Source organism: Malaclemys terrapin, chromosome 8, assembly GCF_027887155.1.
Source record: "Malaclemys terrapin pileata isolate rMalTer1 chromosome 8, rMalTer1.hap1, whole genome shotgun sequence".
Classification (NCBI taxonomy): Eukaryota; Metazoa; Chordata; order Testudines; family Emydidae; genus Malaclemys; species Malaclemys terrapin.
Window position 1 is genome coordinate 44,870,579 of NC_071512.1, and position 27,074 is coordinate 44,897,652.

The 27,074-nt window shown below is 44.2% G+C and overlaps 1 protein-coding gene across 1 annotated transcript in view; it reads left to right on the forward strand.

Annotated features, from left to right (window-relative positions):
* Positions 1-27,074, forward strand: part of NOTCH2 (notch receptor 2) — a 154,711-nt gene that overhangs the window by 71,458 nt on the left and 56,179 nt on the right. The window contains exons 7-13 of the mRNA XM_054036931.1: positions 291-446; positions 6,462-6,650; positions 9,037-9,150; positions 11,552-11,665; positions 15,588-15,821; positions 19,911-20,021; positions 21,942-22,134. Of these exons, the coding sequence (XP_053892906.1) occupies positions 291-446; positions 6,462-6,650; positions 9,037-9,150; positions 11,552-11,665; positions 15,588-15,821; positions 19,911-20,021; positions 21,942-22,134 (1,111 nt within the window). The remainder of the gene's footprint in view (positions 1-290; positions 447-6,461; positions 6,651-9,036; positions 9,151-11,551; positions 11,666-15,587; positions 15,822-19,910; positions 20,022-21,941; positions 22,135-27,074) is intronic.

Here is a 27,074-nt window from a genome sequence, read left to right on the forward strand (position 1 = left end):
CTTTAAACACTAAACCATTATAGCATACAAGGAGTACTGATAAATGCTTTGAAACCACAGCAATATGACATGCCATTGTATTATGCTGTACAGTACATGGTCAGATTCCAATAGCAAATGTCTTCACGTGACATCTTCTTCTGTCATGGTTCCAGTTGCCTCTTGGCATGGGAAATGGGGCCTAGATTAACAAAATCAGTGTGGAGAATGCTAAATGAGTGGTGCAGCCTGATGAACAGATTTTATTCTTCTCAATGAACTGCTTAGTGTGACCTTCTTTGCTTCTGTAGGTCTCCTGTGCCACTTGGATGATGCATGTGTTAGCAACCCATGCCTGATGGGAGCTCTATGTGATACCAACCCATTGAATGGACACTACATCTGCACCTGTCCTCAAGGCTATAAAGGAGCAGACTGTACTGATGACGTGGATGAGTGTGCTATGGGTAAGTTCCCATCTGCTAATAGGTAGGTTTGTGGATGTTCTACTTGAGAAACTGATGGAGGGAGGAATAGGAACAGCTTGTGGAAGTATGTGACCTATGTGAGGATACAAAGGCCGAGGATACAGTCTTTCTTTGTTCCATCAACAATTTAAGACTTGTGTTGTACTTCTGATTCCCAGAGCACTTTACAAACACTATAACCTCTCCCCAGCTCTGAAAGGTAGGCTAGAATGACCTCTTCTGTAAGGGAAGCTGAAATAGAGATTAAATGACTGCCCAGGTGATGAAGTCTGTCATTGAGGATCAAAACTCAGAGGTACCAGACTTTAAGATCCATCTAGTCAGAAGCCGGTCTCTGAAAGTGGGTAGTATTGGCTGCTTCAGGGAAAGGTGCAAGAAGTCCTGCGTAGTCAGTTATGGGATACTTGCCCCACGGAAGTTTCTAATTAATCCCCAATACTTACAGGTTGAAGCAAGAGAGCTTGCATTACTTCCATAACTCTTCTCATACTTACTGCTATAGCTCTGGATATTCATGTCATCCATATAATATCGCTAATCCTGATTAAACCTGATAAGTTTATGGCCTCAAGTACATCTTGTGGAAATGAGTTCCATGTGCTAATTATGTTACAGTAACTCTCCACTTAACGTCCTCTCGCTTAACATTGTTTCACTCTTACGTCCCTGCTCCATTTAAAGTTGTGCAATGCTTCACTATAACCTCATTTGGCTGCCTGCTTTGTCCACAGGTGGCAGCCCCCCCATCAGCTCCCCTAAGCCTCCCCCCAGTGCCTCCCGCCCACTGGCAGACCCCGCAGATCAGCGCCTTCCTCCTCCTCCTCCTGCCCATGGCAATCAGCTGGCTTGCAGCGTTCAGGAGGGAGGGGGGAGGTGCACAGGCTCCCTCTCCCTCCCCTGCCTCCCAAATGCCGCAAACCAGCTGATTGCCGCGGCAGGAAGCAGGGGAGGGAGGGGAGAGCCTGTGCACCAAGTCCTCGCTCCTCCCCCCTCCCTCCTGCCCCCTGAACATCGCAAGCCAGCTGATTGCCGCGGGCAGGAGGGAGGGGTGAGGGGCGAGGATGCAGCATACCTCCCCCCTTCCTCCCCTGCCTCCTGCCCGGGGCAATCAGCTGGCTTGCGGCGTTCAGGAGGTAGGGGGAGCCTGCGTGCCATGTCCTCGCTCCTCCCCCCTCCCTCCTGCAAGCCAGCTGATTGCCGCGGCCAGGAGGCAGGGGAGGGAAAGGGGAGGAGTGAGGACACGGCGTGCGGCGTAAAGGGGGAGGAGGGGGAAGAAGAGGCGGGTTACGGGTGGGGGTTTGGGGGAAGGGGTGGTGTGGGCGGGCCTAGGGTTGAGCTCTCCACCCCTGGTGCTTGCAGAGTAGGGGAAGTTGCCGCTGCTGCTGTGCAACATGCTTCTCCTAGCCTAGAGCACCTTCAGCCTCCTTGCCTGCCTCATTGTCTCCAGTGCCAGTGGGCTGTGCCTGTGTGGGGTAAGGCGGAGGCACCACCCAATTATTGTACTGTACTGTATGCAAAAAAGTTTTTCCCTGGAACCTAACCCCCACATTTGCATTCATTCTTATGGGAAAATTGGATTAGCTTAACATCGTTTCGCTTAAAGTCTCATTTTTCAGGAACATAACTACAACGTTGAGTGAGGAGTTATTGTAATTGGAAAATGTTTTCTCTTAACCATTTTGTATATACCACCTTTAAATATCACTGAATGACCCTGGTTTTGTGTTATGAGACAGGGTTAAGATTCCAATGAATCTTCTCCATATATTTTGTATTCATGTATTTATTTATTTTGTATATATTCATCATGTCCCCTCTTATCTGTCTGCTCTTAAGCCATTGTCTTCATACAAGTTTTTCCATGTCCCTAATCATTCTTATCCATCTCAGAACCCCTTACAATTCTTTCTGAAGTAGGGGTGATCAGTAATACTTCACAGTGGTTTGAGCATTGGCCTGCTAAACCCAGGGTTGTGAGTTCAATCCTTGAGGGGGCTATTTAGGGATCTGGGGCAAAAATCTGTCTGGGGATTGGTCCTGCTTTGAGCAGGGGGTTGGACTAGATGACCTTCCAACCCTGATATTCTATGATTGAGGTGTCATTAGAGAAGGTTTTGGAACAAATTTATAAACTCAACAGTAATAAGTCACCAGGACTAGATGATATTCACCCAAGAATTTTGAAGGAACTCAAATGTGAAATTGCAGAACTGACTGTAGTCTGTAACCTATCATTTAAATCCGCTTCTGTACCAAATGACTAGAGGATAGCTAATGTGACACCAATTTTTAAAAAGGGCTCCAGAGGTGATCCCGGCAATTACAGGCCAGCAAGCCTGATTTCAGTACCGGGCAAACTGGTTGAAACTATAGTAAAGAACAAAATTGTCAGACACATAGATGAACGTAATTTGTTGGGGAAGAGTCAACATGGTTTTTGTAAAGGGAAATCATGCCTCACCAACCTACTAGAATTCTTTGAGGGGGTCAAAAAGCATGTGGACAAAGGGGGATCCAGTGGATATAGTGTACTTAGATTTTCAGAAAGACCTTTGACAAGGTCCCTCACCGAAGCCTCTTAAGCAAAGTAAACTGTCATGGGATAAGAGGGAAGATCCTCTCATGGATTGGTAAGTGGTTAAAAGATAGGAAACAAAGGGAAGGAATAAATGGTCAGTTTTCAGAATGGAGAGAGGTAAAGAGTGGTGTGTAACGGGCCCAGTCCTATTCAACATATTCCTAAATGATCTGGAAAAAGGACTAAATAGTGAGGTGGCAAAATTTGATGATACAAAATTGCTCAAGACAGTTAAGTCCCAGGCAGACTGGGAAGAACTACATAAGGATCTCTCAAAACTGGTATCAGAGCCACAAGTACTCCTGTTCTTTTTCTCAAAACTGGGTGAGTGAGCAACAAAATGGCAGATGAAAGTCAATGTTGATAAATATAAAGTAATCCACATTGGAAAACATAATCCCAACTATACATATAAAATGACGGGGTCTAAGTTAGCTGTTACCACTCAAGAAAGAGATCTTGGAGTCATTGTGGATAGTTCTCTGAAAACATCCACTCACTGTGCAGCAGCAGTCAAAAAAGCAAACAGAATGTTGGAATCATTAAGAAAGGGATAGATAATAAGACAGAAAATATCATATTGCCTCTATATAAATCCCTGGCACGCCCACATCTTGAATACTGCTTGCAGATGTGGTCGCCCCATCTGAAAAAAGAAATATTGGAATTGGAAAAGGTTCAGAAAAGGGCAACAAAAGTTATTAGGGGTATGGAACAGCTGCTATATGAGGAGAGATTAAAAAGACAGGGACTTTTCAGCTTGGAAAAGAGACGACTAAGGGGGGATATGATAGAGGTCTATAAAATCATGACTGGTGTAGAGAAAGTAAATAAGGAAGTGTTATTTACTCCTCCTCATAACACAAGAACTAGGGGTCACCAAATGAAATTAATAGGCAGCAAGTTTAAAACAAACAAAAGGAAGTATTTTTTCACACAACGCACACAACGGTTCAAAAAAGAACTAGATAAGTTCATGGAGGATAGGTCCAGCAATGGCTATTAACCAGGATGGACAGGGATGGTGTCCCTAGCCTCTGTTTGCCGGAATCTGGGAATGGGTGACGGGATGGATCGTTTGGTGATTACCTGTTTTGTTCATTCCCTCTGGGGCACCTGGCATTGGCCACTGTCGGAAGACAGAATACTGTACTGAGGTAGATGGACCTTTGGTCTGACCCAGTATAGCCGTTTTTATGTTCTTACTGGCAATCGCAGCTTCTCCCAATATAGCCTAATCTGCAGTCTTTATAGTGTTGTTGCCGCCTCTCCAGTTCATTCCTGGCAGTTCAGATGCCAGTGGACTGTTTGTGATAACATTCTCATTTTGCTGCTGGTAGAAATAAGGAAAGGCAGTGATCCAGTTACCTCTGCCCCAGCAGCAACTGCTCTCTGGGATTAAGTTCATTTACCTGACAGGAGAAGTAAAATGGATTGCTGATTGGCTTATTCACCCAGCATGGGACCAAGACGTGTGGTGTTTGTTCTTTCCAAAGTGTACCCCAAAGTTGGGTCTACATGCCAATGAAGTCATCAGCCACTGAGTCTGCACCAGGACATGGAGGGATGGACTAGATAACAGAAGCAGCTTTTTCATTGCAGTTCCCAGTGTGCAGAAGAATGACCTTGGCAAAGGCCCACTTGCTCCTGGTGGCTCTTGGTCACTTGGGCTTATCAGTTATGTTGATGCTTGGGGTGCTTAGACCACTTAGTGCTCTCTCAAGAACCGCTTTTCTCTTCTTTTTTTTTAAATCTCAGACGTCTGATTCTCCATCCAGTTCAGATCATGGCTGTTGCACTTTAGGATCATTTTTCAGAGTAACAGCCGTGTTAGTCTGTATCCGCAAAAAGAAGAACAGGAGTACTTGTGGCACCTTAGAGACTAACAAATTTATTAGAGCATAAGCTTTCGTGGACTACAGCCCACTTCTTCGGATGCATATAGAATGGAACATATATTGAGGAGATATATATACACACATACAAAGAGCATAAACAGGTGGGAGTTGTCATACCAACTCTGAGAGGCCAATTAATTAAGAGAAAAAAAACTTTTGAAGTGATAATCAAGCTAGCCCAGTACAGACAGTTTGATAAGAAGTGTGAGAATACTTACAAGGGGAGATAGAATCAATGTTTGTAATGGCTCAGCCATTCCCAGTCCTTATTCAAACCGGAGTTGATTGTGTCCATTAATTCTTTTGCGGACACAAATCTGACATCAGGAATCAAAATACTCAAAAACCAGTGGGAGAACACTTTAACCTGTCTGGTCATTCAGTGACAGACCTGCGGGTGGCTATATTACAACAGAAAAACTTCAAAAACAGACTCCAACGAGAGACTGCTGAGCTAGAATTGATATGCAAACTAGACACTATCAACTCCGAAGTGGGCTGTAGTCCACGAAAGCTTATGCTCTAATAAATTTGTTAGTCTCTAAGGTGCCACAAGTACTCCTGTTCTTCTTTTTAGGATCATTGTACCTGTTTCCTTATTAAACAGATATAACCTTTCCATTTATACGAGATCCTGTTTTTGCCTGTTTTGGTTGTTTTGGACCACCTGTGTGTCAAATCTATTTTGAGAATAATGCCTCAGAGTTTATATGGCAGCTGTTTCTGTCTTTCATGAGGTAGAGGTTGATGATGTCATGTCAAACAGCAAGGAAGCAGCTAGATCCTTTAATTACATTTCCAGACTTCTTACCATTTGGGTTTAGAAGTTGCAATTTTTGCAAAACTAATCTTTTGGGGCTTGTCTAACATTTTCAACTTGACACTGAGATTTTTGTGTGTGCCCACTGCCCATTGTACCACTTGAAGCCAGTCACTAACCAGCATACCTGGTGCTGGTGTCTTCTAGAGACGGCCACTCCTTGAATGAGTTTTACTCCTCTACCCCACCTTAGACAAGAATGCTGCATGAAGCTTCTCTAGGAGAAGGCCCTACAGGCTAGTCTGACTGAGATTGGTAGCAAAGGCCTGGCTGTCACATGAGCTCAGAAGCATCCTGAAGGCCTCAGTCCTGAAGTGGGTGGGCAAGTTGAATAGGTGATTTCGATATGAGGCCTTCAAAGAGGTTTGAGTGCCTTGATCCCCTGTTGGGTGCCTCTGTCAATGCCATCTTCAGCTCCATGGGAGTGAGGAGAGGAGCAGTGGTACAGGCCAGAATGCTCTTCTTGATCCATTGATAAGGCTTGGAAACTTCTCTTTCTGTCTGCAAACAGGTGGCCGTTGAATCTTTCCTCGGGCACGTAAAAGGCAGCAGGCACCTCACAGTAGAAAGAAGAGTCCTTTCTGTCCTACGCTTCTTGTCAGGAGGGAATGGCATGAGAAGGGCCTGACTGGAGATGGTGCTGAGACTATCATGACCAGAAAAGCAGATTCTGATATATAAATGTGTGTCTCTTGCAGCAAACAGCAACCCATGTGAGCATGCCGGGAAATGTGTGAATACAGAAGGCTCCTTCCACTGTGAATGTCTGAAGGGGTACACAGGGCCTCGCTGTGAACTGGACATTAATGAATGTCTTTCCGAACCATGTCAGAATGATGCCACTTGCCTGGATAAAATTGGAGGGTTCACATGTCTCTGCATGCCAGGTAAGGGGACACTTTCCAAGCTGGGATGGGATCTTCTGGCAAAGATAAAAAGCTCAGAAGTGTGAGGAAGGGAAGGATTGCCCACTGTGCCGGAGACCAGTGTGATGGGAGTGCCCAAGAGCTGTGCTGAATGAGGTCACTGGAGATCATTTGCTATGGGCAGACGGGTTGTGAAGGCTTGCTGGTGTGTGAGGAGAGGAGAAAGCAGGCAATAGGGGTGGTGTGAAGAAGGAAGAAAAAGTAGTCTGTAATTTGTTAGTGAGCAAGATCTAGCTTGTTAAATTAAATACAAGCACACAAATTGGTTACTGCTTAACCTTCTTTTGTATCTTAACTTTTGGTTTTGGATAACTTCCAGGGCTTTCTCAAATCTAGGTTTTCAATGTCGCAAGTGATGCGGTTCCCAGTAGATTGGGAAGCTATTCTATAGACCAGGGGTGGGCAAATTTTTTGGCCCGAGGACCACATCTGGGTATGGAAATAGTATGGTGGGCCATGAATGCTCACGAAATTGGGGGTTGGGGTGAGGGCTCTGGCTGGGGGGTGGGCTCTGGGGTGGGGCCAGAAATGAGGACATCAGGGTGTGGGAGGGGGGCTTCAGGCTAGGGCAGGAGGTTGAGGTGTGTGGGGGGAGAGGGCTCTGGGGTGGAGCTGGGGATGAGGGGTTGGGGGTGCAGGAGGGTGCTCCTGGCTGGGACTGAGGGGTTCGGAGGGTGGGAGGGGGATCAGGGCTGGTATAGGGAGTTGGGGCACAGGAAGAGGTCAGGGGTCCAGGCTAGGGTTACCATATGTCCGGATTTTCCCGGACATGTCTGGCTTTTTGGTCCTCAAATCCCCATTCGGGAGGAAATTCCAAAAAGCCGGGCATGTCCGGGAAAATAGGGAGGGGTCGCGGGGCTTGGATCCGGGCTGGAGCCTCTGGGGCTGGGGCCGCCGCTCAGCCGGAACCGGGCCCTGAGCTGAGCCGGGCCAGAGCCACTGGGACCAGGGCTGGGGGTGCTCGGCCGGGGCCGGTACCCCAGGGCCCAAGCCGAGCTGGAGTTGCCGGGGCCGGAGTCACCGGGGCTGGAGCCGCCGGGGCCGGGGCGGCCCGGAGCCGCTCGGCCGGAACTGGGGCCGGCACCCCAGGGCCCGAGCCGAGCTGGGACGGAGACGCTAGGGCCAGAGCCGCTCGGCTGGGGAGGCCGGACTGGGCCGCGCCTCCTCCTCGCGCCTGCCACCGCCCCAGCTCCAGCCCTAGCTTACCTGCTGCCTGCCTGTTTCAGGCTTCCCGCGATCATTTGATTCGCGGGAAGCAGGGGAGGGGGAGGAGCAGGGGGTGGAGCGTTCGTGGGAGGGGGTGGAGTTGGGGTGGGGACTTTGGGGAAGGGACAGAGTTGGGTGGGGGCGGGTAAGGGGTCAAGTTGGGGCGGGGCTGGGGCAGGGAAGGGGCAGAGTTGGGGCGGGGCCGTGGCCCTGTGGAGTGTTCTCTTTTTGTTTTTTTAAAATATGGTAACCCTAGTCCAGGTGACTCTGCGCGCTGCCCTCTCCGCAGGTACTGCCCCTGCAGCTCCCATTGGTTGCGGTTCCCAGCCAATGGGAGCTCAGAGGCAGCACTTGGGGCGGGGGCAGCATGCAGAGCCCCCTGACTGCCCCTACGGATAGGAGCCGGAGGGAGCTACATGCCGCTGCTTCCGGGAGCCATGGCACATACGGAGTGGGGCAAGCCTCCAACCCCACTGCCTGGCGGGAATTCAAGAGTCGGATTAAAACGTCTGAAGGGCTGGATGCAGCCCCCAAGCCGTAGCTTGCTCAACCCTGCTATAGACTGATAGATGTCACTATTAAAAATATTTTGACATGTTTGAAATCTTTACTCTATAGTGGTTACCACATCAAGTACACCAATGCTCTGTCCAATCTATTAACTTCCCTCTAGTAGTGACCAATACCAAGTGCTTCAGGGAAGGGGGAAAAAACAGCATGCCTTTGGCCAATTGTGCAGTGTTATGCAAATATAGAGGAAGCATTCCTTCCTGACTCCACTCTGTGATGAGCTGACACAATGAAGCATAAAGTGAATTTACCCAGTCTTAGTAAGCCTAGCAACAAATGAAGGCGTTGCTCCACCCTTTCCAAAACCCACATACAGTATTTTTGACTCCTTGTTTTTTGTGGCTACAGACCAACACGGCTACCCCTCTGATAATGTTCAAGTTGAAAACTCCACTTTAACACTTGTATTTATGCCTTTAAAATGTGGTCTCTTTATATCAAAAATGTCAATACAAACTGGAATTTCTATTTCAGTTAAATCTAGCTTTGATTTTCAGTCCTGGAATAAGGTGTAGCCAACACCTTGGGCACTTTCTAAAGCCTTTCTGCCATTCCTTGTTATCCTTTCCAGGGTTTAAAGGTATGCACTGTGAACTGGAGATTAACGAATGCCAGAGTAATCCCTGTGTGAACAATGGAGAATGTCTGGATAAAGTCAATCGCTTCCAGTGTGTCTGCCCACCTGGTAAGTGTTCCTCTCCAGCACCACCTCTCTTCTCCCTACAAAGGGCACAACAGACTGTTGGAGTGGAGCGAAAGCAAACCTGCTCAGGATGTGCCTTCCCTGCAGAGTACTCATGCCCAAATTAGAATTCCTTTAAAGGAGAACAGAAATGATTAGCTGTAATACTTGCTAAATAAGTTTCATATGCAACTATCCTGATACAACATTAACACTGTGCGTTTTACTGGACAAATGTTAAGACTGAACACGTAGTTTTACATAGTGGCTGGCAGCTATGACTTCACTTGTTAAAGAATGTCATGATGAATTACAGACCAATGTCTGTAGAAATTATCTTTAAATCTATTTTAATTTGAGACAGTTTTCATCCTCCACATAATTTTTTTTGGCTTCCTCAAGGTTTTAGGTGAGAGCCTTTCCTCAGCAACTCAACTTGGTTAAGTCGCTAGCACAGTGCAGGGAGCCAGCATTCTTCTCTGCAGAAAGGGGCTGCTGCTAATCCAAAGGACCAGCACCAGGTTCAAGGTCACCAAGTTAAGGTCCAAAATCTTGTAAGCCAACTGGGGGAGAAGTAAATGCTTTTTTTCCTGGGCCTGCCCAGGGAGATCTCTACTTTCCCTCAGTCCCTTCTCCCCAGAAGCAGTACTTGAGTCCTCTCTTCCCTTCTCCTGGTGCCAGGATGTCTGGCTCCATCACCATAACTGACACAATCCAGTATCTTGTTTATCAATAACAAAGTGTTGCAAGGTACAGGACATCTTGTCCTGTGCTGTACAGTGCATCCCATACTGCTGTGCTACCCTTAGCTATAATTGTGGGTAAGGGGATGCTTTAGTAATAGATGAATTATTTCTTCATGTGGAGTTCCTCACTTTGACTGCCCAAAGTCTCCTCTGTTTGTTGTTTTGTTTCAGTTTCCCAAGCATACCACTGTGGAAGGTCCTCCCTTTGCTTTTTTCTTGTTGCCCCACGCCAGCCCTATTCTGACATGTCTGCACCGCAAATGAAGATGTATTGCTTTGCAAGTGACAGTATGACTACAATACAGATAGGCAAGCCCATGCTTGCTTTAATCTAGCTAGGGTGGATAACAATAGCAGTGAAGATGTGGAGGCATTGCCTGTGGCATAGGCCAGCAACCCAAATACATACCCAGAATCTCAGGTGAGCTGAGACTGGGCCAGCTAACCTGTGTCAACATGTTCTCATTGCCTTTGTTACCCGTGCCAGTCATGAACACTGCAAGCATACTTTGACTTGCAGTGTGGCATACCCTGAGCATCACGGAGATTGTTCCTTCCCTTTTGACCTGGAGGATGGAAGCTACCTCTTGGCAGGGTGATTTGCTGGACCAGGAACCAACTAATCCAGGGAGGATGAGGGCTAGTGATGAAACCTGGTTTGGATCTACCACACTACATGTGGGCAGTTTTAAAGATTTGCTAAGAATTAATCCTGAGCAATACATCTGCCAAAGTCTGCCTACTCTTTGATGCAATTGACGCTGTGTTCAGAGGTTTAATGGGGAGAAAAGTGGTGGTACTCTAAAGCTCCACTCAAGTTCAAGCTTGTTCATTTCAAAATGAGATGCTTTAGAGATCATGTTTAGGCATTGAAGGATTTGATTTTTGTCGGTAAATGTAGGTAAACGTTGATTTCACGGACAAAAATATTTCCATTGATGATCAAAATTCACAGATAAGCAGCATTTTCCTATATTGCCTGAAAACTTCTTAGAATCTTATTTAAGGATATTTACTTTGTATATTTTGACATGTGATGTTTACAATGTTTTAATGTTTCTAAAGCTTTAGCTTTTTGACTCTCAATGTCTACTTTCACTAAATAATTATTGTCTGACACCCCCCCACACACAATTTCCTGCAACTTTGAAAATTTATATCCTTAAAAATAGAAAAAATGCTTAAAAATGAACATCAATATTATCTGTTGAAATTATAAAAAAAATCGAATTCTTCCAAGCCTAATCATAATGATTGTCCCTTTTACCTTGAGTGATTTTAGGCAAGTAGCTAACATTGTTGACATTGAACGTGTCATTAGGATCCAGAGTTAACGATTCATTGCGGTTAATAAGAAGAGTTCACACTTCTCCAGAATCAGTTTCAGGCTGTCTGCAGGCTGTGGCAGGCAGCCAGTATCCATTTCTTTGTTAACATTCAACACTCTTCTTCTTAACCATAAAATCTAAAGATCAAACAAATGAGAGCTTAAATTATGGAGCCAAGATGGCAGTCACAAGGAGAAAAACTGGCTGGTTGAAAAGCTGCAAATTGGCCAGTTCAACACCTGAGCCTGTTTTGAGGAGCAGGAAGGGACAGGGGATGGATATTCCTACTCTGAATAGTTTCAGGATTCTCACTTTCCTCTTGCCTTTCAGGTTTCACTGGAGCAGTGTGCCAGATCGACATTGATGATTGCTCCAGCACACCTTGTCTAAATGGAGCCAAGTGCATTGATTATCCAAATGGCTACGAATGCCAGTGTGCCACAGGTTAGCCTCATCACATCTTCTCACATTCAGTGCAATGGCTATAGCCCCTTGAATAGAAACTAGTTTGTGCAGCATATGTAGTGAGCAGAGGCAGGCAGCAAAGCACTGGGGCTGTGCTATCTCTGAAAGTCTTTTTTCCATGAATCTTTGCTGCCTACCTCTCTGCAGAAGCGGGCAGCACTGAGAATCTCTTAGGGACAGAAGCCCCATGGTTTGTGACACCAAAGGATTCACAGTTGCGTGGAAGGAAGTCTAGCTTCACTCTTTCAGTGTCATCGCTTTTCCCCTGCAAAGAGTCCCTATTTACTGGTGTTTTTCCATTCTGGGATTCCCCAGCATGCAATGCTTTCTCTGGGACTTCAGGATGGGCCCAAGTGAAAACTGGCAGCCTGAGACCAAGAGAGATGGGTAGAGCAATGCTAGACTGTATTGCTTCCTGCTTGTTTGCTTCCAAACTACTTAATATAACTGTGAGGAATGGGCTATGAGGATCTAAGTGCAATAAGTGTACATGGTGCCTTAAAAGTTGAACACCCAGCAAATGTGGTACACAGTTAGTGGCCACCTGCCAAAAAGTCTGATTTAAGTGATTTGCCCAGGGTCACATAGGAACTCAATGGCAGAGCCAAGGATAAAACAGAGTTGTCTAAGACCAGCCTTAACTCTTCAGCTCTGAGCAGAAACTGCTGGGTGAGGCTTAGTTTAGGACTGGGTCAATTAGACTCTTATTCTGGGGTGAGCCTGGCCACTTATTTCCATAGGTGTTGAACAAGTTGCCTACCCCATGCCTCAGTTTCCCACTTTGTAACATCTGATGGTATTAACCCACATCACCAGGGGCTCTTGAGGCTCTAGAAACTCTGTGGTATGAGAAAGAGGCAGGATTAGCCCCTGCACCTGCTACTCTCTCAGATAGGCATTCTTAGTCTGGATGGATTCATGTGAGATTTGTCTTATTGTCAGTGAATCCAGTCAGAGTCAAATTCTATTTAAAAAGTGGCTAAGGCAACATAAGTTGTTTAGCAGCAATAACTTACTCTGCTCTGTACAGAATCCAGAGAGAGAGACTTGCCCTGAGATGTCCTAAAAATACCAGAGAACGGAACCCCTAACTTTAGATCAGACTTAAATAAAACGTTCCTTCCTTTGGTCCTGATTTTATGTCGGGCAAGTCCTCTTCCCTAAAGAAGGGAAGTGGCAGAGGGTGCCAGGAATAGTCTAATAATGCTACACAGGGAATGAGTAGACACTAAGCTGTTTGGGGCAGGAGCCTTGTGTGTTTTTACAGCACCTAACACGTTGGCTCTATTAGACACAACAGAATTTACCAAAATGGCATTTGGCTTTATCGGGACAGGTTCACAATAGTTTCGGAAGAGGAAGACTATGCAAGAGACAGCAGAACAGTCCTCAAAGAGTGGAACAAATTATCAAGGGCTGTGGTAAATTTACCATCGCATGAAATCCTTATATCAAGACTAGCTGTTATTCTAAAAGACTTGCTCTAGTTCAACCAAGTTACTGGACTTGATGTGGGAATTGCTGGGTGAAATTGCATGGCTTGTTACATAGGAATTCAGGGCAAATGATCATGAAAAGTCATTCTGGCCTTAAGATCTATAAATCCAACACAAGCCAATGGCTGACTGGGAAGCATCTCTCTTTATTCTCCAGGAGAAATGGTTCTGCAACATATGATATGACAAGATATCACGCTGCAGACTATGCCATAGTTTTACTCCAAATTTTGTTCGGACATCAGTATCTCAAACGAAGACAGAATTGCTATAGAACAACCACTAGAAATAGGAGCTCTAGAGCTTGTGGTTCCTGGTAAAGAAAAAATCAGTTTTCTCTGTTTAATGAGTTTGAAAGAATATGCAGGAGGATGTGTCTTAGATACTATTCCTGTAAAATGAACCTGGCACACATAGATCTCGTCATCCCAGTAAGAGAATGATGTATCAGGTTCCTGAGACTAGACTGTATCACTGCCTCCATAAATCTCTCTTATTCCATCTTTTGACTGTATAAAGCATTTCTGTGAAAATTCTGGAAGTAGCATTTATTTTGTGTGTAATTCCAGGGATTAAGAAACCCTCTTCGAGACTCTAGTCAGAACATCATGAATGGACATAGTAGCAACTTTTAAACTGTGTGCCTCTACGATGGCATGAATTTTTAAAGCAACCTGATTCCTCTTAATAGCTAATTCCCCAGGGAATGCGGTAGATACAAGAGGGCAAGTTTCAGAAATATCAGAATGGAATGGCTCTAGGCCAGAGAAGAGGAGTTGTTACTACCAGGATTCTCCTTTGATTATTCATTATGACAGAATAAATGTCACTAGGAAAAGGAAAAACCCAAACGCTTTCTGGACTTGGAAGCAGCTGTGGAAAGTCTGTGCCTAGCTCAAGCTAGGGCATGGTCCATCTGATTTTCACTCAGTGGGGTGGGGAGCCTTAGTTATTAATCTTTAGCAAAACCTGCTTGGAGGGGAGAGAGGGGTTTGCAGCCATATATAATACAGGGCTCCCTCACTCGAGAGATGCCAGGAGGAGTGGCAATATGAGAAGGGTGAGCTGCTTAAGTGGTGCCAGGAAAATACAGCACCAAATCAGAGTGCTAACTAGATTGAGGACACACGAAAAGCAGGTGCTGATTTTGGGCACACAGGCTGGGGCCTGTTTCCCTACAGAGACTTTGGATTTCCCAGAAAAGGAAAAAAGATTTGGGGCACACTGAACATGGGCAGCTTTGAGGAAATGGGATTGAAAGCAACTGTGAATGGCCATGCAGTTGAAATACTAGTGTCTGTTTAAAGAACTGCTAGGTCTCTGGCTTCCTTTTTCCCTCCATTTCTGCGGTGGGGACACTGAGAGCGAGTGTCTTGCATGGAATCATATATTACAGATGGGGAAAAAAGATATTGTACCAGGACTCCTCTATTCTGTTCCCTGTGAAGGATCATCCCCAACTATGTTCTCCAAAGCTTTGTCTGCTGTAACTCCAAATGTCTCAAGTTATAGGGCACCCACATTATAATAGTGCATTAACAGGGCCTGAAAAATGTACCTGGCAATTCCTAGACCTAGGACTAAATCGTTCTAAGCCAGGGTGAAAAATGCTTGTCCTGCTTCCTTCAGTTTAAAGGAATGGATCAGTGATGTATGACACTCTATAGTAATTAAGTTTAATAGCTGTAGTATTGTAATAATATTGTCAATCAACTTTCTAATTAATAAATTTAAATATGGAGAACTCTCTACTGCTGCCGAGGCACAGGAGGTGCATGTCTGCACCCTTTAGCAGACAGCAGTGTATCACTTTACAGTTGGCTCATGGGTGGAGCGTTTAAAGGCTCTTGCCAGTCATGAGGACTAAAAGATTTTTTAACAAAAGCTTACCTTTTCTGCAGACCTCCAGGAAAGCTTCAGTGGGAAAGTCAATTTTTTCAAGGCCTGTGCATTAAAATTCCTTGTATTGACAAAAGTTAAGTCCTCTGGGCTGCTGGATAGTGGAAATATCTAGTATTATTACTAATAGTCTAGTAAGGGAAGGGATTGTCTTCAGTTTGTTTCATATTGATGTCAATAAACAGTTCTGATAGTAATTTGAATATTTTCTTCCATAATTGCTCAGATTTGAATGCATTCCAGGTATCAGTCTCTGTTGCAAAGATTATCTATGTAGCTTTTTCTGTGGCACACTGTGCTTTGTGCACCATACAGGGTCTGTTGGCTTCTCTGGGTTTGGGAGATGGGTTACAGGTTAGGTGCCCAAACCGTTCTGTATATTCTGAATACCATTTTGCTGATTTGTTATGATGAACACTGTATTATTGTGTTTGATATTCAATGCAGAGGACATCATATAATATATCTCTAAGCCTCTTAATCATGCCTCTTCATTTTTCTCTTAGGTTTTACTGGCACTTTGTGTGAAGAGAATATCAACAACTGTGACCCTGACCCTTGCCACCATGGTGAATGCCAGGATGGAATTGATTCGTACACCTGTGTTTGCAATTCTGGGTACATGGGTGCCATATGCAGTGAGCAGGTAGATGAATGCCAGAGTAACCCCTGCCTCAATGAAGGACGCTGCATTGACTTGGTGAATGGCTATCAGTGCAACTGTCTCCTGGGCACTTCAGGTACATAAAGCATAAGATGGCAGGGCAGACAAAAATCAAGACTTTAAAAAAAGTCACAATCTTACCAGAAATGATAATTTTTTATCTACATGTAGCTAATCATTTACTTCCCTTTTTATAATCTTAAATTTCTAAAGTGGGTCTTCTGTACTTTAGTTAGATAATTGTTAGCAGGAAGTATCAGTGTAAAATATGAAATTCTAAGAAATGTCCCACTTAAAATGCTCATCTGTGCTGCAAAGTGCAAGTCCAGGGCCTCATTAGCATCCTTACAGTGAGAACACAAACATAAAATTGATAAACAAATAGCACATGCTGTGTTTGCAATCAGCACCACCTTCTAATGGATTGAACATCTGAGCCAAGGAAGCTACAAGGCTTCGACTCATCTGTGCTCCTTAGTGGGTTTGAAGTCCATGGGACTTGTGCTCCTAAATGACTGAAGTAGTTTGGAAAATTCCACACTTGGGTGTCTAAATATAGGTTTAGGAGCCTAGCTATAATCTCATACTTTGGAAAAATTTGACCGGTATGTAAAAGAGCATTAACTTTGTTAATGTATGAAAAGTTAAACTCTTAACACTGAAATAAAAATTGTTTCAAAGTGGCAGACTTCATGCCACTAAAGTTTGTAATAAAAAAAAGAAAAGAACTTCAGCAATGTAGTCCCATTGACTTCAATAGCATCATTCGTGAGAGTGACATTATATTACTGCCTAAGTGTTTGCAGGATCAGGGCCCTTTCATTCTCAATATTTTATTTTTTCCCTATAGCAATTTTCCCAAACAGAATACCCTTACTAATACTTAGATTAAAAATTATATTTATAATTGTTTATTTAGATTAAAATTTAATATTAATTTAAGTTGCAATAGTACAACTCTCAAATTAGCTTTACAAAGCATCAACCTGACTTGAGTGATTTAAATCACTCTATTTAAAAATTGCTTAAATTGCCTCGATTTTTAATTGTTCTGTCTTGTAAAATGTTATTCCATAAGAGCCATGTGTCAGAGCATGGCTAGTGTCCTAGTGTTCTTCTTTAAAGGACAAAACATTTATCAGAACCATTTTGGCTTGTGTCAAATAATATTGGCTTCTTTTTCAAATGAATATTGAAGTTAACAGACCCCAAAATAAAACACAATGCTTGGAAGCAGAAATATGGTGTGGCAAGCAACAAACCATATATCTTGTGTCATCCTTCTGACAGTAGTGCTTCAAGTAACATTCCACAACTGCCCCCTCTGCTCTGGCAGCAGACACCTCCCTGCAATCTGAATTGGGAGCCTAGCTATTGTTCTGGCCTGACTTCTTCTCTAGATCACCCCAGGCCTGCTTCAGCTTGGTTGCTCTCTGGAACCAAGCCTCACTTTTGAGCATTGTCCTAACCTTGCTTTGCTGTTCTTGGAAAGTATCTGAGTTGGGCCACCTAAGCAGTCCTGGCCTCATCCTGTGTGATCCTGCAAACTACTGGAACAGCCCTGTCTTTCTCTCTTGGGAGATGAACCTTCCCATCACTATCTCTCATGCTCCACACAGTCCCGACTGCGCTATCTAGCCCCAGTGCTCATGAACCAAATGAATCATCTGCTGGAGAATTGGTTGGTTTTATGAGGAGAGGAACAGAATGTGCAGGTTAAGCTTAGGACATGGTTACTACAAACAGAAAACGCCTTCCAGTTAGGAAACACATGCTTACCTTTAAGCTAATGAGTAGTCTCATTGACTTTAATCATATGTTTTAAATTATGGACATTGGTAAGTATTTGCAGGAGTGGGCCTAAATAAGCTTATTTTCTCAATATTATGCAGGTGCTAGACATAGTTGTTCTGATCTTCTCCTTGGAGAGATCCTCACCCATTATTTCAGCCCTCACTCTCTTCTTGCTGAAGCTGTCAGTGATACCAGCTTCATTCAGAAGATAAGCCTTATCACCTCCTGGCAGTTACTCTTGAGGCCTGAAGCAAGATTGTGGCCCAAGATTTACTGACTGTTTATGAGTCCCTCAGCTTTAGGGCTCCCAACTTGAGCCATTTTAAAGAAGACTGGTTTTCAGAAGTGCTGAACACTGACCCAATGAAAATCATAACCCTTTAAGGTGTCAAGTTGGGCACCCAAAGTTACTGGTCCCTTTTGAAAAACTTAACTTTTAGTGATTGTGGAATTAAGGAAAAAGTCTTATTGACTTAAGGACACACCAGACCTCAGTGCCCTGGTCTAGATACCTACCCAAGTGATTGTGCTTACTATTCCAATTGTAAATAGATTCTGCATGAGTTAGTGCACAGGTAATTCTGGGGGGGAGGAGAGGTCTTATGGCTATTTGGAACTGTGTTACTATTGTAGCCAAGACAATTTATCACTCTTTTCCTTCTGCATCCCTCTTCTGGTGAGCTCCTACCTAGGACAGAACTATTACTAGGGCTGCACATGTGTCAGGGCATTTTTTTATCAAAAATCACAGAGCAGTCATGGTAAATTTAGTAAAAGTCATGGGTCTAGTCACTGCTGTGTGATTTTCAATTAAAAAATGCCCTGACAAATAAGGGGGCACCGGCCACCCATAGTAGCACTCTCTGCCCCAGCACCACATCCTAACCCTGTTCCGGTGAGCAGGGGGCAATTGGGGAGGCTGGAGAGCAAACTTGCCCCAGGCACAGGCAGCCGTGGTATCTGACCACTGGGGCTGGGCCCAGGGATTGATAGTGACCCCTTGACATGAGCCCAGGGGGTTGAGAGCGAGCCTATCCCGCACTCACCTCGGGCACAGGCAGCAGCAGCTCCTGTGTCTTGCATGGCTGGACACATGGCATCACAATACCACTCAGCCAAGATTTGACCCAGCTCCCCCCTATCCCTCTCTGTCCTGACAGAGGGGCAACAAGGCAAAATTTGAGTGAGTGGTGTTGCAACCCCGTGCGCCAGGTTGCAACACCCAGAGTGGGGAGCTGAACCCAGTCCCATGGGATACAGCAGCTGCTGCTGTGGTGTCAGTGCAGGGTGAGAGCACTCTCCAACACCCCATCCAGCCACCCCATGTCCAGGGCCTACAGTCTTCCTGCAGGATGTCATGGACAGAACGAGAAATCACAGTATCTAACTTTCTCCACTGTGACACACTGGCAGCCCTAACTATTACTTATTTGGATTGTAGTAGCTGCCAGAGTGTACTAGGCACTTCCCAAACTCGGAGGGAGAAAGTCATTTAGCCAGATGATTTACCATGGAATGAATGAAAACTCCATTATTAAACAAAACTAGTTGTTACACACTCAACTATGATCAACACAGCTGTATATATGAGTGGGCCAGGTGTATATGTGAACTTCACTGTGTTGATCACCAATTTTGCTGTGGAATGCAGAAATCTACACATACCAAAAGTAGTAAAGATTTCAGATCTTACTATGCTTGCAACACTAGATCAATAGTTAGACTCTGGAGATTCTAATCACCTTGCACTTGTTTCAGAAGTTTTTTGGTTTCTTTCAGCATCCTTTATTTTACAAGATTAAACTTTTTTGGTTGAGAGGTTGCTGTTTGTCATAAAATGTACACCATAACACATCCAAGATATTGCAGCATCAGACTTGATGCTGTTGAAAGCTTTACTTGCGCATTTAGTTATACCTACACTTTTCTCTCCACTGTTCTTGCTACAGTTTTTGCTGTAACAATACAAGTAGTGTGTGTTGTACTCTGTTTGCTTCATTTGGGTAGTATTCTCTCTTCCTCATCCTCAGAATTCAGGCAGTCCCTCTCAGACTGTACATAGGGAAAACAGCAAAAATATTTTTCTTATGTCCAAAATGGCTGATTCTTCTGCTGGAAGGATGATTAGATACAAGGAAACAAATTCTCCTGTTACTCACTGACTCTATTGACTTTTATGGAGTTGCACTACACTAACAGAAGAGGACTCGGAGCACCATGTGCTGATATCTAATCATACACATCCCCTTGTCATGCCTAAGCAGTTTGAGTACTGCAATTTGAACTTGGTTATTTTCAGGAAACTTATAGCGTTGTTTGTACGTTAGGGTTGGTCTGGTTTTAACTTGAATTTCATTACATTTATTTGCAGGAGTGAACTGTGAGAATAACTTGGATGACTGTGCAAGTAACCCTTGCATTTATGGAGTCTGTCTCGATGGCATTAATCGCTACGATTGTGTCTGCAAGCCTGGAGTTACAGGTACCATGTACTTTCATTTAACAGATATTGTCCTCAGCTTTGCCTTGAAGATAATCATCTCTCCCTTGGGAGGAGTTCTTTGTTCATTGATAGCAAGTGGCCTATTCAGTGTCTCAAGAAATAATTCGTATTCTTAATGAGTCTCAGTATCTCTTAATTTCAACGCACGTTCTGCCCATCGACTAAAGAAATGTCTTAGCTTGGTGCCATGAATTGTAATTCTTTTAGGGTTATTTAGTCCAATTCACATGACTCAGCTTCATAAGAAATAATGATCCAAAATCCCAATGGGTTTACTTACAGCTTCTTTATTGGAACAAGAAAGTTGTACATCATAGCAAGGGGTCTCTGTACAGAACTTGGAGAATTGGGCCAACTTGTATACAAATTAAATGTTTCCCTTTCCTTCTGCAAATATAAAGCATTCAGTTAGTTTTATAATGTGCACAAGTGCACAGCTACTATGGTACAAAAGTCACCATCAGCCAACCTACTGCTCCTTGCATGGAGTTTATTCATTGATTTAAATTGTTCTGTTTGTATTAAAATCATTTGTATCCTGCAGATGTGCTAATTGAAAGAAACATTATTGGCCCATTGTGTTAGTGATCTGAACTAAATATCACACAGACCAGCCCCAATGTTTCCAATGTCTTATGCAATATTGTAGCTGGGTCAGTCCCACGATATTAGAGAGGCAAGGTGGGTGATGTAACATCTTTTATTGGACCAGCTTCTGTTGGTAAGAGAGAAGCTTTTGAGCTTACAAAGAGCACTTCTTCAGGTCCTGTGTCCTTTGTCTAAAAGGTCAAAACATGCTTTGCCTGCTGTGAGCCAGACTACATAATGAATTCATAAAATTAATGCACATGAGAGAACATGCTGAATGTCTTGTTATAACAATCCCTTAGCTAATATGTCACTATTGTTACTGAAAGATTCCAATCAGAACTGATCCAAAATCTCTTCTCAGAAATAGCCCCAAAGAGATAGTACTCATTTTATGCATTTCTATTGACTAATCTTTTAAAACTTCCACCTGAAGGAAGGAAATTCACTTTAAAAAAACATGGAGGTATAACTAAGCCCAAATGGAACGAGGTATGTTCCTGACCACTCTTGCCTTTGGGCCTCCTGTAGCTTTGGGCGCCATGTTAGCCACCATTGACCTTCCTGCTTTTGTGCTGTTAAAATACTTCATCACACTTGTGAATCAGAATGTTCCAGTATTCAGGACCTGCAACTTCCTTCAGGTCAAGGGCTCGAGCTAGAGTGTGAAATAGATGATTCACTTTTTAAGGCCTGGAATATATATATATATTTTTTAAACTTATAGTAGTGCCCAATCTATGCCAGGTACTTTGCAGATTCACAGGAAGGAACAGACCCTTGAGGAACTTGCAGTCTAAGCATAGCTGGCAAGTAGGCAGAGGTTAGGGAAAATAAGAAGCAATATACTCTTGTATTTAAAATGCACAAGATCTAGATGCACTGTAGGCGTTATGGCAGGAATGGGTATTCAAGAGGTACTTAAATGTGGAAAGGATAGGTGCCTAGCTGATAAACCCAGGAAGGTTGCACCAGGTATACTACAATTACATAATTTTCAATTCTCCTAAAGAATGTATATAATTCTGTTCCCATTGCAATTCTGTTGTAGCTTTTTAACAGTTCCAGAAGGCTTATGAGATGTAGATGCTCTGCTCCTGATACGAACACCCCCATCTTTCAAAAACGTTGAATGCTTTAAACTCCCATAGGCTTAAATCTGAGTCAAAGCTGTCATACCTTCCAGGATCAGTCACTTTATGTTGACTTTGTATTGATGATGCGTCACTGAATCTTGATAAATGTTCCTGCATACATGCGGGGTAAACTTGTGTGTGAGAAATACTAATTAACAAGTAATATTCTTTTCAGGTCCAAGGTGTAATATTGATATTGATGAATGCATCTCCAGTCCCTGTCATAATGGTGGAACATGTGTAAATGAAATGAATGGATTTCGGTGTCTGTGTCCTGAAGGTTTCCATCAACCCAGCTGTCACTCGCAAGCTGATGAATGTCTTAGTAACCCTTGTGTACATGGAAACTGCACAAATGATGTCAGTGGGTGAGTTCTACCATTGTGTTAAGACCAGTTTCTAAACACTTCTTTCCAGTATTTTGTATGGAAAAGTCTGCATTGGGCCTTGACCACTGTTGAGTGTTTAGGAAGGCGCTGAAGCACATGGAGTGTTTCAGTGCTTGAAAGTAGTTGGTTTTGATGGGATTTCTTCCTTGCATCTGGAGTGCCATATGCTAAATGTGTCATTTGCAATGACCTTTTTGTTCCTGCTTGGTTCTCTCATTGTTTGGTTGCCCATTGGGCTTATTGTTAATGAGCCGACCCAGCTACTCTAAACACCTTTGAATTACAGTTTTTCAATAAATGCCCTAAATATCATCTGCTGTGAAGATTCTGGTTCTCCCCAGTTTATTTCTTATTTAGACAACTATCCAAACTTGTTTATATTGCAGCTTATCATGGCCACTTTACAGTCCCCATGGGCTAGCTGCAGCTCACCCCAGGTAGTTTTCTGTGCTATTCTAACATAGGGCCTCTGCCTGGTCATACAATCTTACCCTTGCCGTTCTTTATAGATTCTTATGCCATGCTTATCATCATAGTATCTGAGCACCTTCTAGTAGCATTAAGTGTTGTGCCTCATATGTGCTTTGTTCTCTCATCTCTCCCCCGGAGAAAAATTGTGTGTGCAGAGCAGTGCTTAGTTTTGGTAGGGTTTTAAATGTATATTTGGCTGTGTGTTTGGTATTAGAGAATACAGGTAAAGTGTGCCTCGCCCTTGGAGTGGTATGGGATGGTCCTTAGTTCCTCTAGGATTTCTTTCCAAACTCTTGCACTGTCCCTTGAGAAAGTTCTGCCTGGCACACACAAAAGCTTTACCTCTACTGTAAAGAGTTTCGTTGTGCCTGAGGAGTAGAGTTGTTGACCCCGGTTTACATCCACATCTTTAGGTCGTCTCGTCGATATTCTGGGTCTGGGCCCTTGTGCACCTTTAAGATCAGGACTGAGAACTGGATATTCTAGGGGAAGTCAGCATAGAGAGCACAGGACAGATCTGGTAGGCTTGCGGTATCCTATATTGTTGAGAGGCACTGCAGTGTTTTGTACTAGCTAGAGTTTCATAGGGGCTGAGAGCTTCATGCCCAGATATATCACATTGTTGTAGTCCAGCCAAGAGGTGGTGAAAGTATGTACAACAGGGGCCAGGTCATTATCCGCCAAGATACTTTTCAGTCCACTGAACGGCATTTGGCTGCTTTTCTCTGGTCAGGTCTGTCAGTGGGGTGGCAATTTGGCTGTAGTGTGGTACAAATTGTCGATAATACCCGGCCGAGCCCAAGAAGGATTGGACCTGCTTCTTTGACTTAGGTACAGGCCAATTTTGGATAGCATTTACCTTAGCCTGTAGGGGGTTGATAGTACCTTGACCCACCTTGTGTCCAAGGTACATTACCCTATTTAGGCCTATTTGACACTTTTTGGCCTTTATGGTTAATCCTGCCTCCCTTATGTGCTGGAAGAGAGCTTGGAGGTGCCCCAGGTGTTCTCCCAGGAATCTGAGAATATAGCCACATCGTCAAGGTAGGCAACTGCAAATTCCCCAAATCCACCAGAAGGTTATCTACCAGTCTCTGGAAGGTGGCGGGTGCATTTCGCAGTCTGAAAGGGAGCACATTAAATTCATACAACCCTACATGGATGATGAAGGTTGACCTTTCCTTGACAAGGTCATCTAGCAGCACTTGCCAGTACCCCTTAGTTAAGTTTAAGGTGGAGATGAACTGGGCACATCCCAGTTTCTCCAATAAGCCTATCTGTGCACGGCCTTGGATAGTTTTCTGGGCGAGTTATGCCATTTAGCTTACGGTAGTCCACACAAAGGCGGATTTCTCCATCTGGTTTGGGAACCAGAACCACTGGAGAGGCCCATGCACTTTCAGAGGGGCAGATTACACCCATCTGTAACATGTCCTTGATCTCCCTTTCTATTGCGGTTTTGGCTTGAGGAGCCATCCGGTAAGGTTGGGCTCTAATTGGGTGAGCATCACCTGTGTCAATGGAGTGGTACGCCCGTTCTGTCCATCCTGGGGTAGCTGAAAACATTGGTGCAAAGCGATGCACAGCTCCTGGATTTGCTGTCGCTGCTTATGCCCAAGGGGGATAAGGGTCATGGAAAGGCTCACCACTTCCACGCCACCATTGCTTTTTCCTTCATAGTAGACTCTTTCAGATCACTCAGCGTTGTCTCTCTCCTGGGCTGTAAACTGGAGAACCTTGATTTCTCTGGAATAAAAGGGCTTTAGAGAATTAACATGGTATACTTTAGGTTTTAGGGTAGGGTCTGGGAACGCTAGGAGGTAATTAACAGCTCCCAGGCACTCTTGGACCATAAATGGCTCCTCCCACGATGCTTCCATCTTATTGGCCTGGAGCATTTTCAGGACCATAACTTGGTCACCTACTTTGAAGGAACACATTCTGGCATGTTTATCATACCAAGCCTTTTGCTTTTGTTGAGCATCCTGTAGGTTTTTTCGAGCAAGGGCTAGAGAGTCCTTGAGAGTGTTTTGCAGGTTCGTTACAAAGTCCAAAATGTTAGTTCCTGGAGAAGATGTAACCCCCTCCCATTGCTGCTTCACCAACTGTAATGGCTCCTTAACTTTGTGGCTATAAACGAGTTCAAAAGGTGAAAATCCCAAACTGGGATGTGGTACAGCCCTGTAGGCAAAAAGCAACTGCTGCAACACTAGGTCCCAATTATTGGAGTGTTCATTCATGAGTTCAGGCTGAATCCCCACTCTCTCACTCCGAGGGGGTGTGCAAGGATTCTAAAAATTAATACATGCCACTCCAGGCTTGTATTAAACCCCCAAGGTTACAGATTTTCTCTGACCTTGGCTTGGTTAACGCTGCCACCACCCAAATGCAAAAAAACCCCTTTGAATCCAGGAAGGAGCACTTGGGAATTCCTCCCTGTGGGGTACCCTTTCACACACCCCCTCCAGGGAAGAGCTGAGAATGAAACAAAGGAAATTAGCTGTGGCTATCAGCTAATCAAACAACATGCACAAACCTTTTAGGACACCAAAAATCCAATACTGATCTTAAAAAAGGTAAATTTTATTAAAAAACAAAAAGGGAAAAAATACATCTGGAACTTAGGCTTTTTGCTAGATCTTAAAAGAAACAATTACAAAAATTAAGCACCCAAAACCGCTTTCTTGGGGGTTCAGCTTAAAGGTTACAAGCAAACAAAAGCATCTGGGGTTAGCACAGAGGAGATCCACAAGCCTTAAAAAACAAACAGAAATAAACGTGATTGCGTCTAGCTAAACATTCTGATCTACTTACACATGTGGAGTTCAGATAAGTAGTTCTAGGCATGATCTGATGATGTATGATCATACCTGGCTTAGCTGCTTATAGCATGGCTGCTCTGTCCCTCCAGCCCAGAGAGCACCCACAAAGGGAAAGTTTCTTTCCCCATTTTAAGAAGTTCTACCTTCCCATTGGCTCTTTTGGTCAGGTGCCTGCTTTTTTTTCCTCTTTACCTGGGGGACTTTTTAACCCTTTACAGGTAAAGCAAATAAAGAACAGCTACCAAGAGGGATTTTATAGCTAACTGGCTGGCTGGGTGTCCATCAAAGGGACCTAACCCCCCCACACTTTATTTATCACACTCGGGTTCAGTTTCAGCCAGCTGTTCTTCATCCATGAGCTGATATCATCCAAGCCCTGGACCATTTTAGTGGTATAAGGTGAAGGATAAATAGAACTGTGTTGTCTGAATATTACTGGCACAAGAATCTATGTCCTCTTATCTGTTCAGATGGATCCGTATAGGTGTTGAATAAGATTGGAGAGTGAATTGATCCTTTTGGAACTTCTATAGATGCAGCAGTGCAGTTTCCTATTACTAGTTGTCCCTACCGGATTGATTTAAACCATTTTAGTGAGCTCCCCTGAACCCATCATGTCTCTTAGGCAGGACTGCTGTATCTCATGGCTGGCCATGGGGAATGCTGCAGCGAGACCCAGGAGGCTGAGATTGGATGTCTGCCCGGTATCCACTGACAGCAGGAGTTCATACAGCAGTGCCACTGAAGCAATTTCAGGCCCATATCCTGCCCCGAATCCAGATTGTGCCTGGAATATTAGCTTCAGTTAGATGAGCATGTAGTTGGCCTTTGGCTAGCGACTGCAAGCTTGCTCAGGAGTGTTAGATTGATACTAGAACCGATGTGTCCAGGGCAGGTTTCTTCGGAGCTGGTCACACTATTGCATGCTTGAAGGGGGAAGGGAAGATTCCTTTTCTGACTGAGACATTGGGTATTTTGGTCAGGAGTGGTGCCATGACTCTTTCATAAGCTCCTTTAGGGTTTCCAGCTTCCTTAAGGAGTGAATGTGCTGCACTCCCGGAATGCAAGCAGCCTGTTGGTGGTTGGGTACAGGTAGAGAGGGTCCATGTTGTTTGAGAAACCGTTCAAATGTGAGTTATCTTTTCAGCGCAGCAGGATGATGGTTCTTTGCAGCACTTGGTTCTGGGCTCTGATGTGGGCTGTAAGCACTCAGGATTAAGTAAACTTTTTACCACCCTGGATAGCTCCTTAGGGCAGCTACTATGGAAGCTGATTGGAAGATTCTCTTGGTCTGTAATGCAGCCTCAGCCTAGGCTTGGAAAAATTCTTTGTATCAACCTTCCATTTTCTGCCATCATCACTTGAGTTTCTCCCCCTCTTCATTTGGCACAGGATGCCAGAAAGCCAAGATGATCTGTGTGGGTGATATGAAGGGTGGGGCATTTGGGGTGTGTATCAGTGGTTGAGGCTAGAGTGGACAGATAATGATTCACCAGATCCTTGATTACTTGTCCTGTGAATGGAGTGGTGCTGTCCTTTATTAAGCTTTGGAATTTGATGGAGTGGATTGCCGCTTCTCTTGGCTGCTTTCATCTGGAATCCCTTCACTTCATCAGCTCTCTCTAT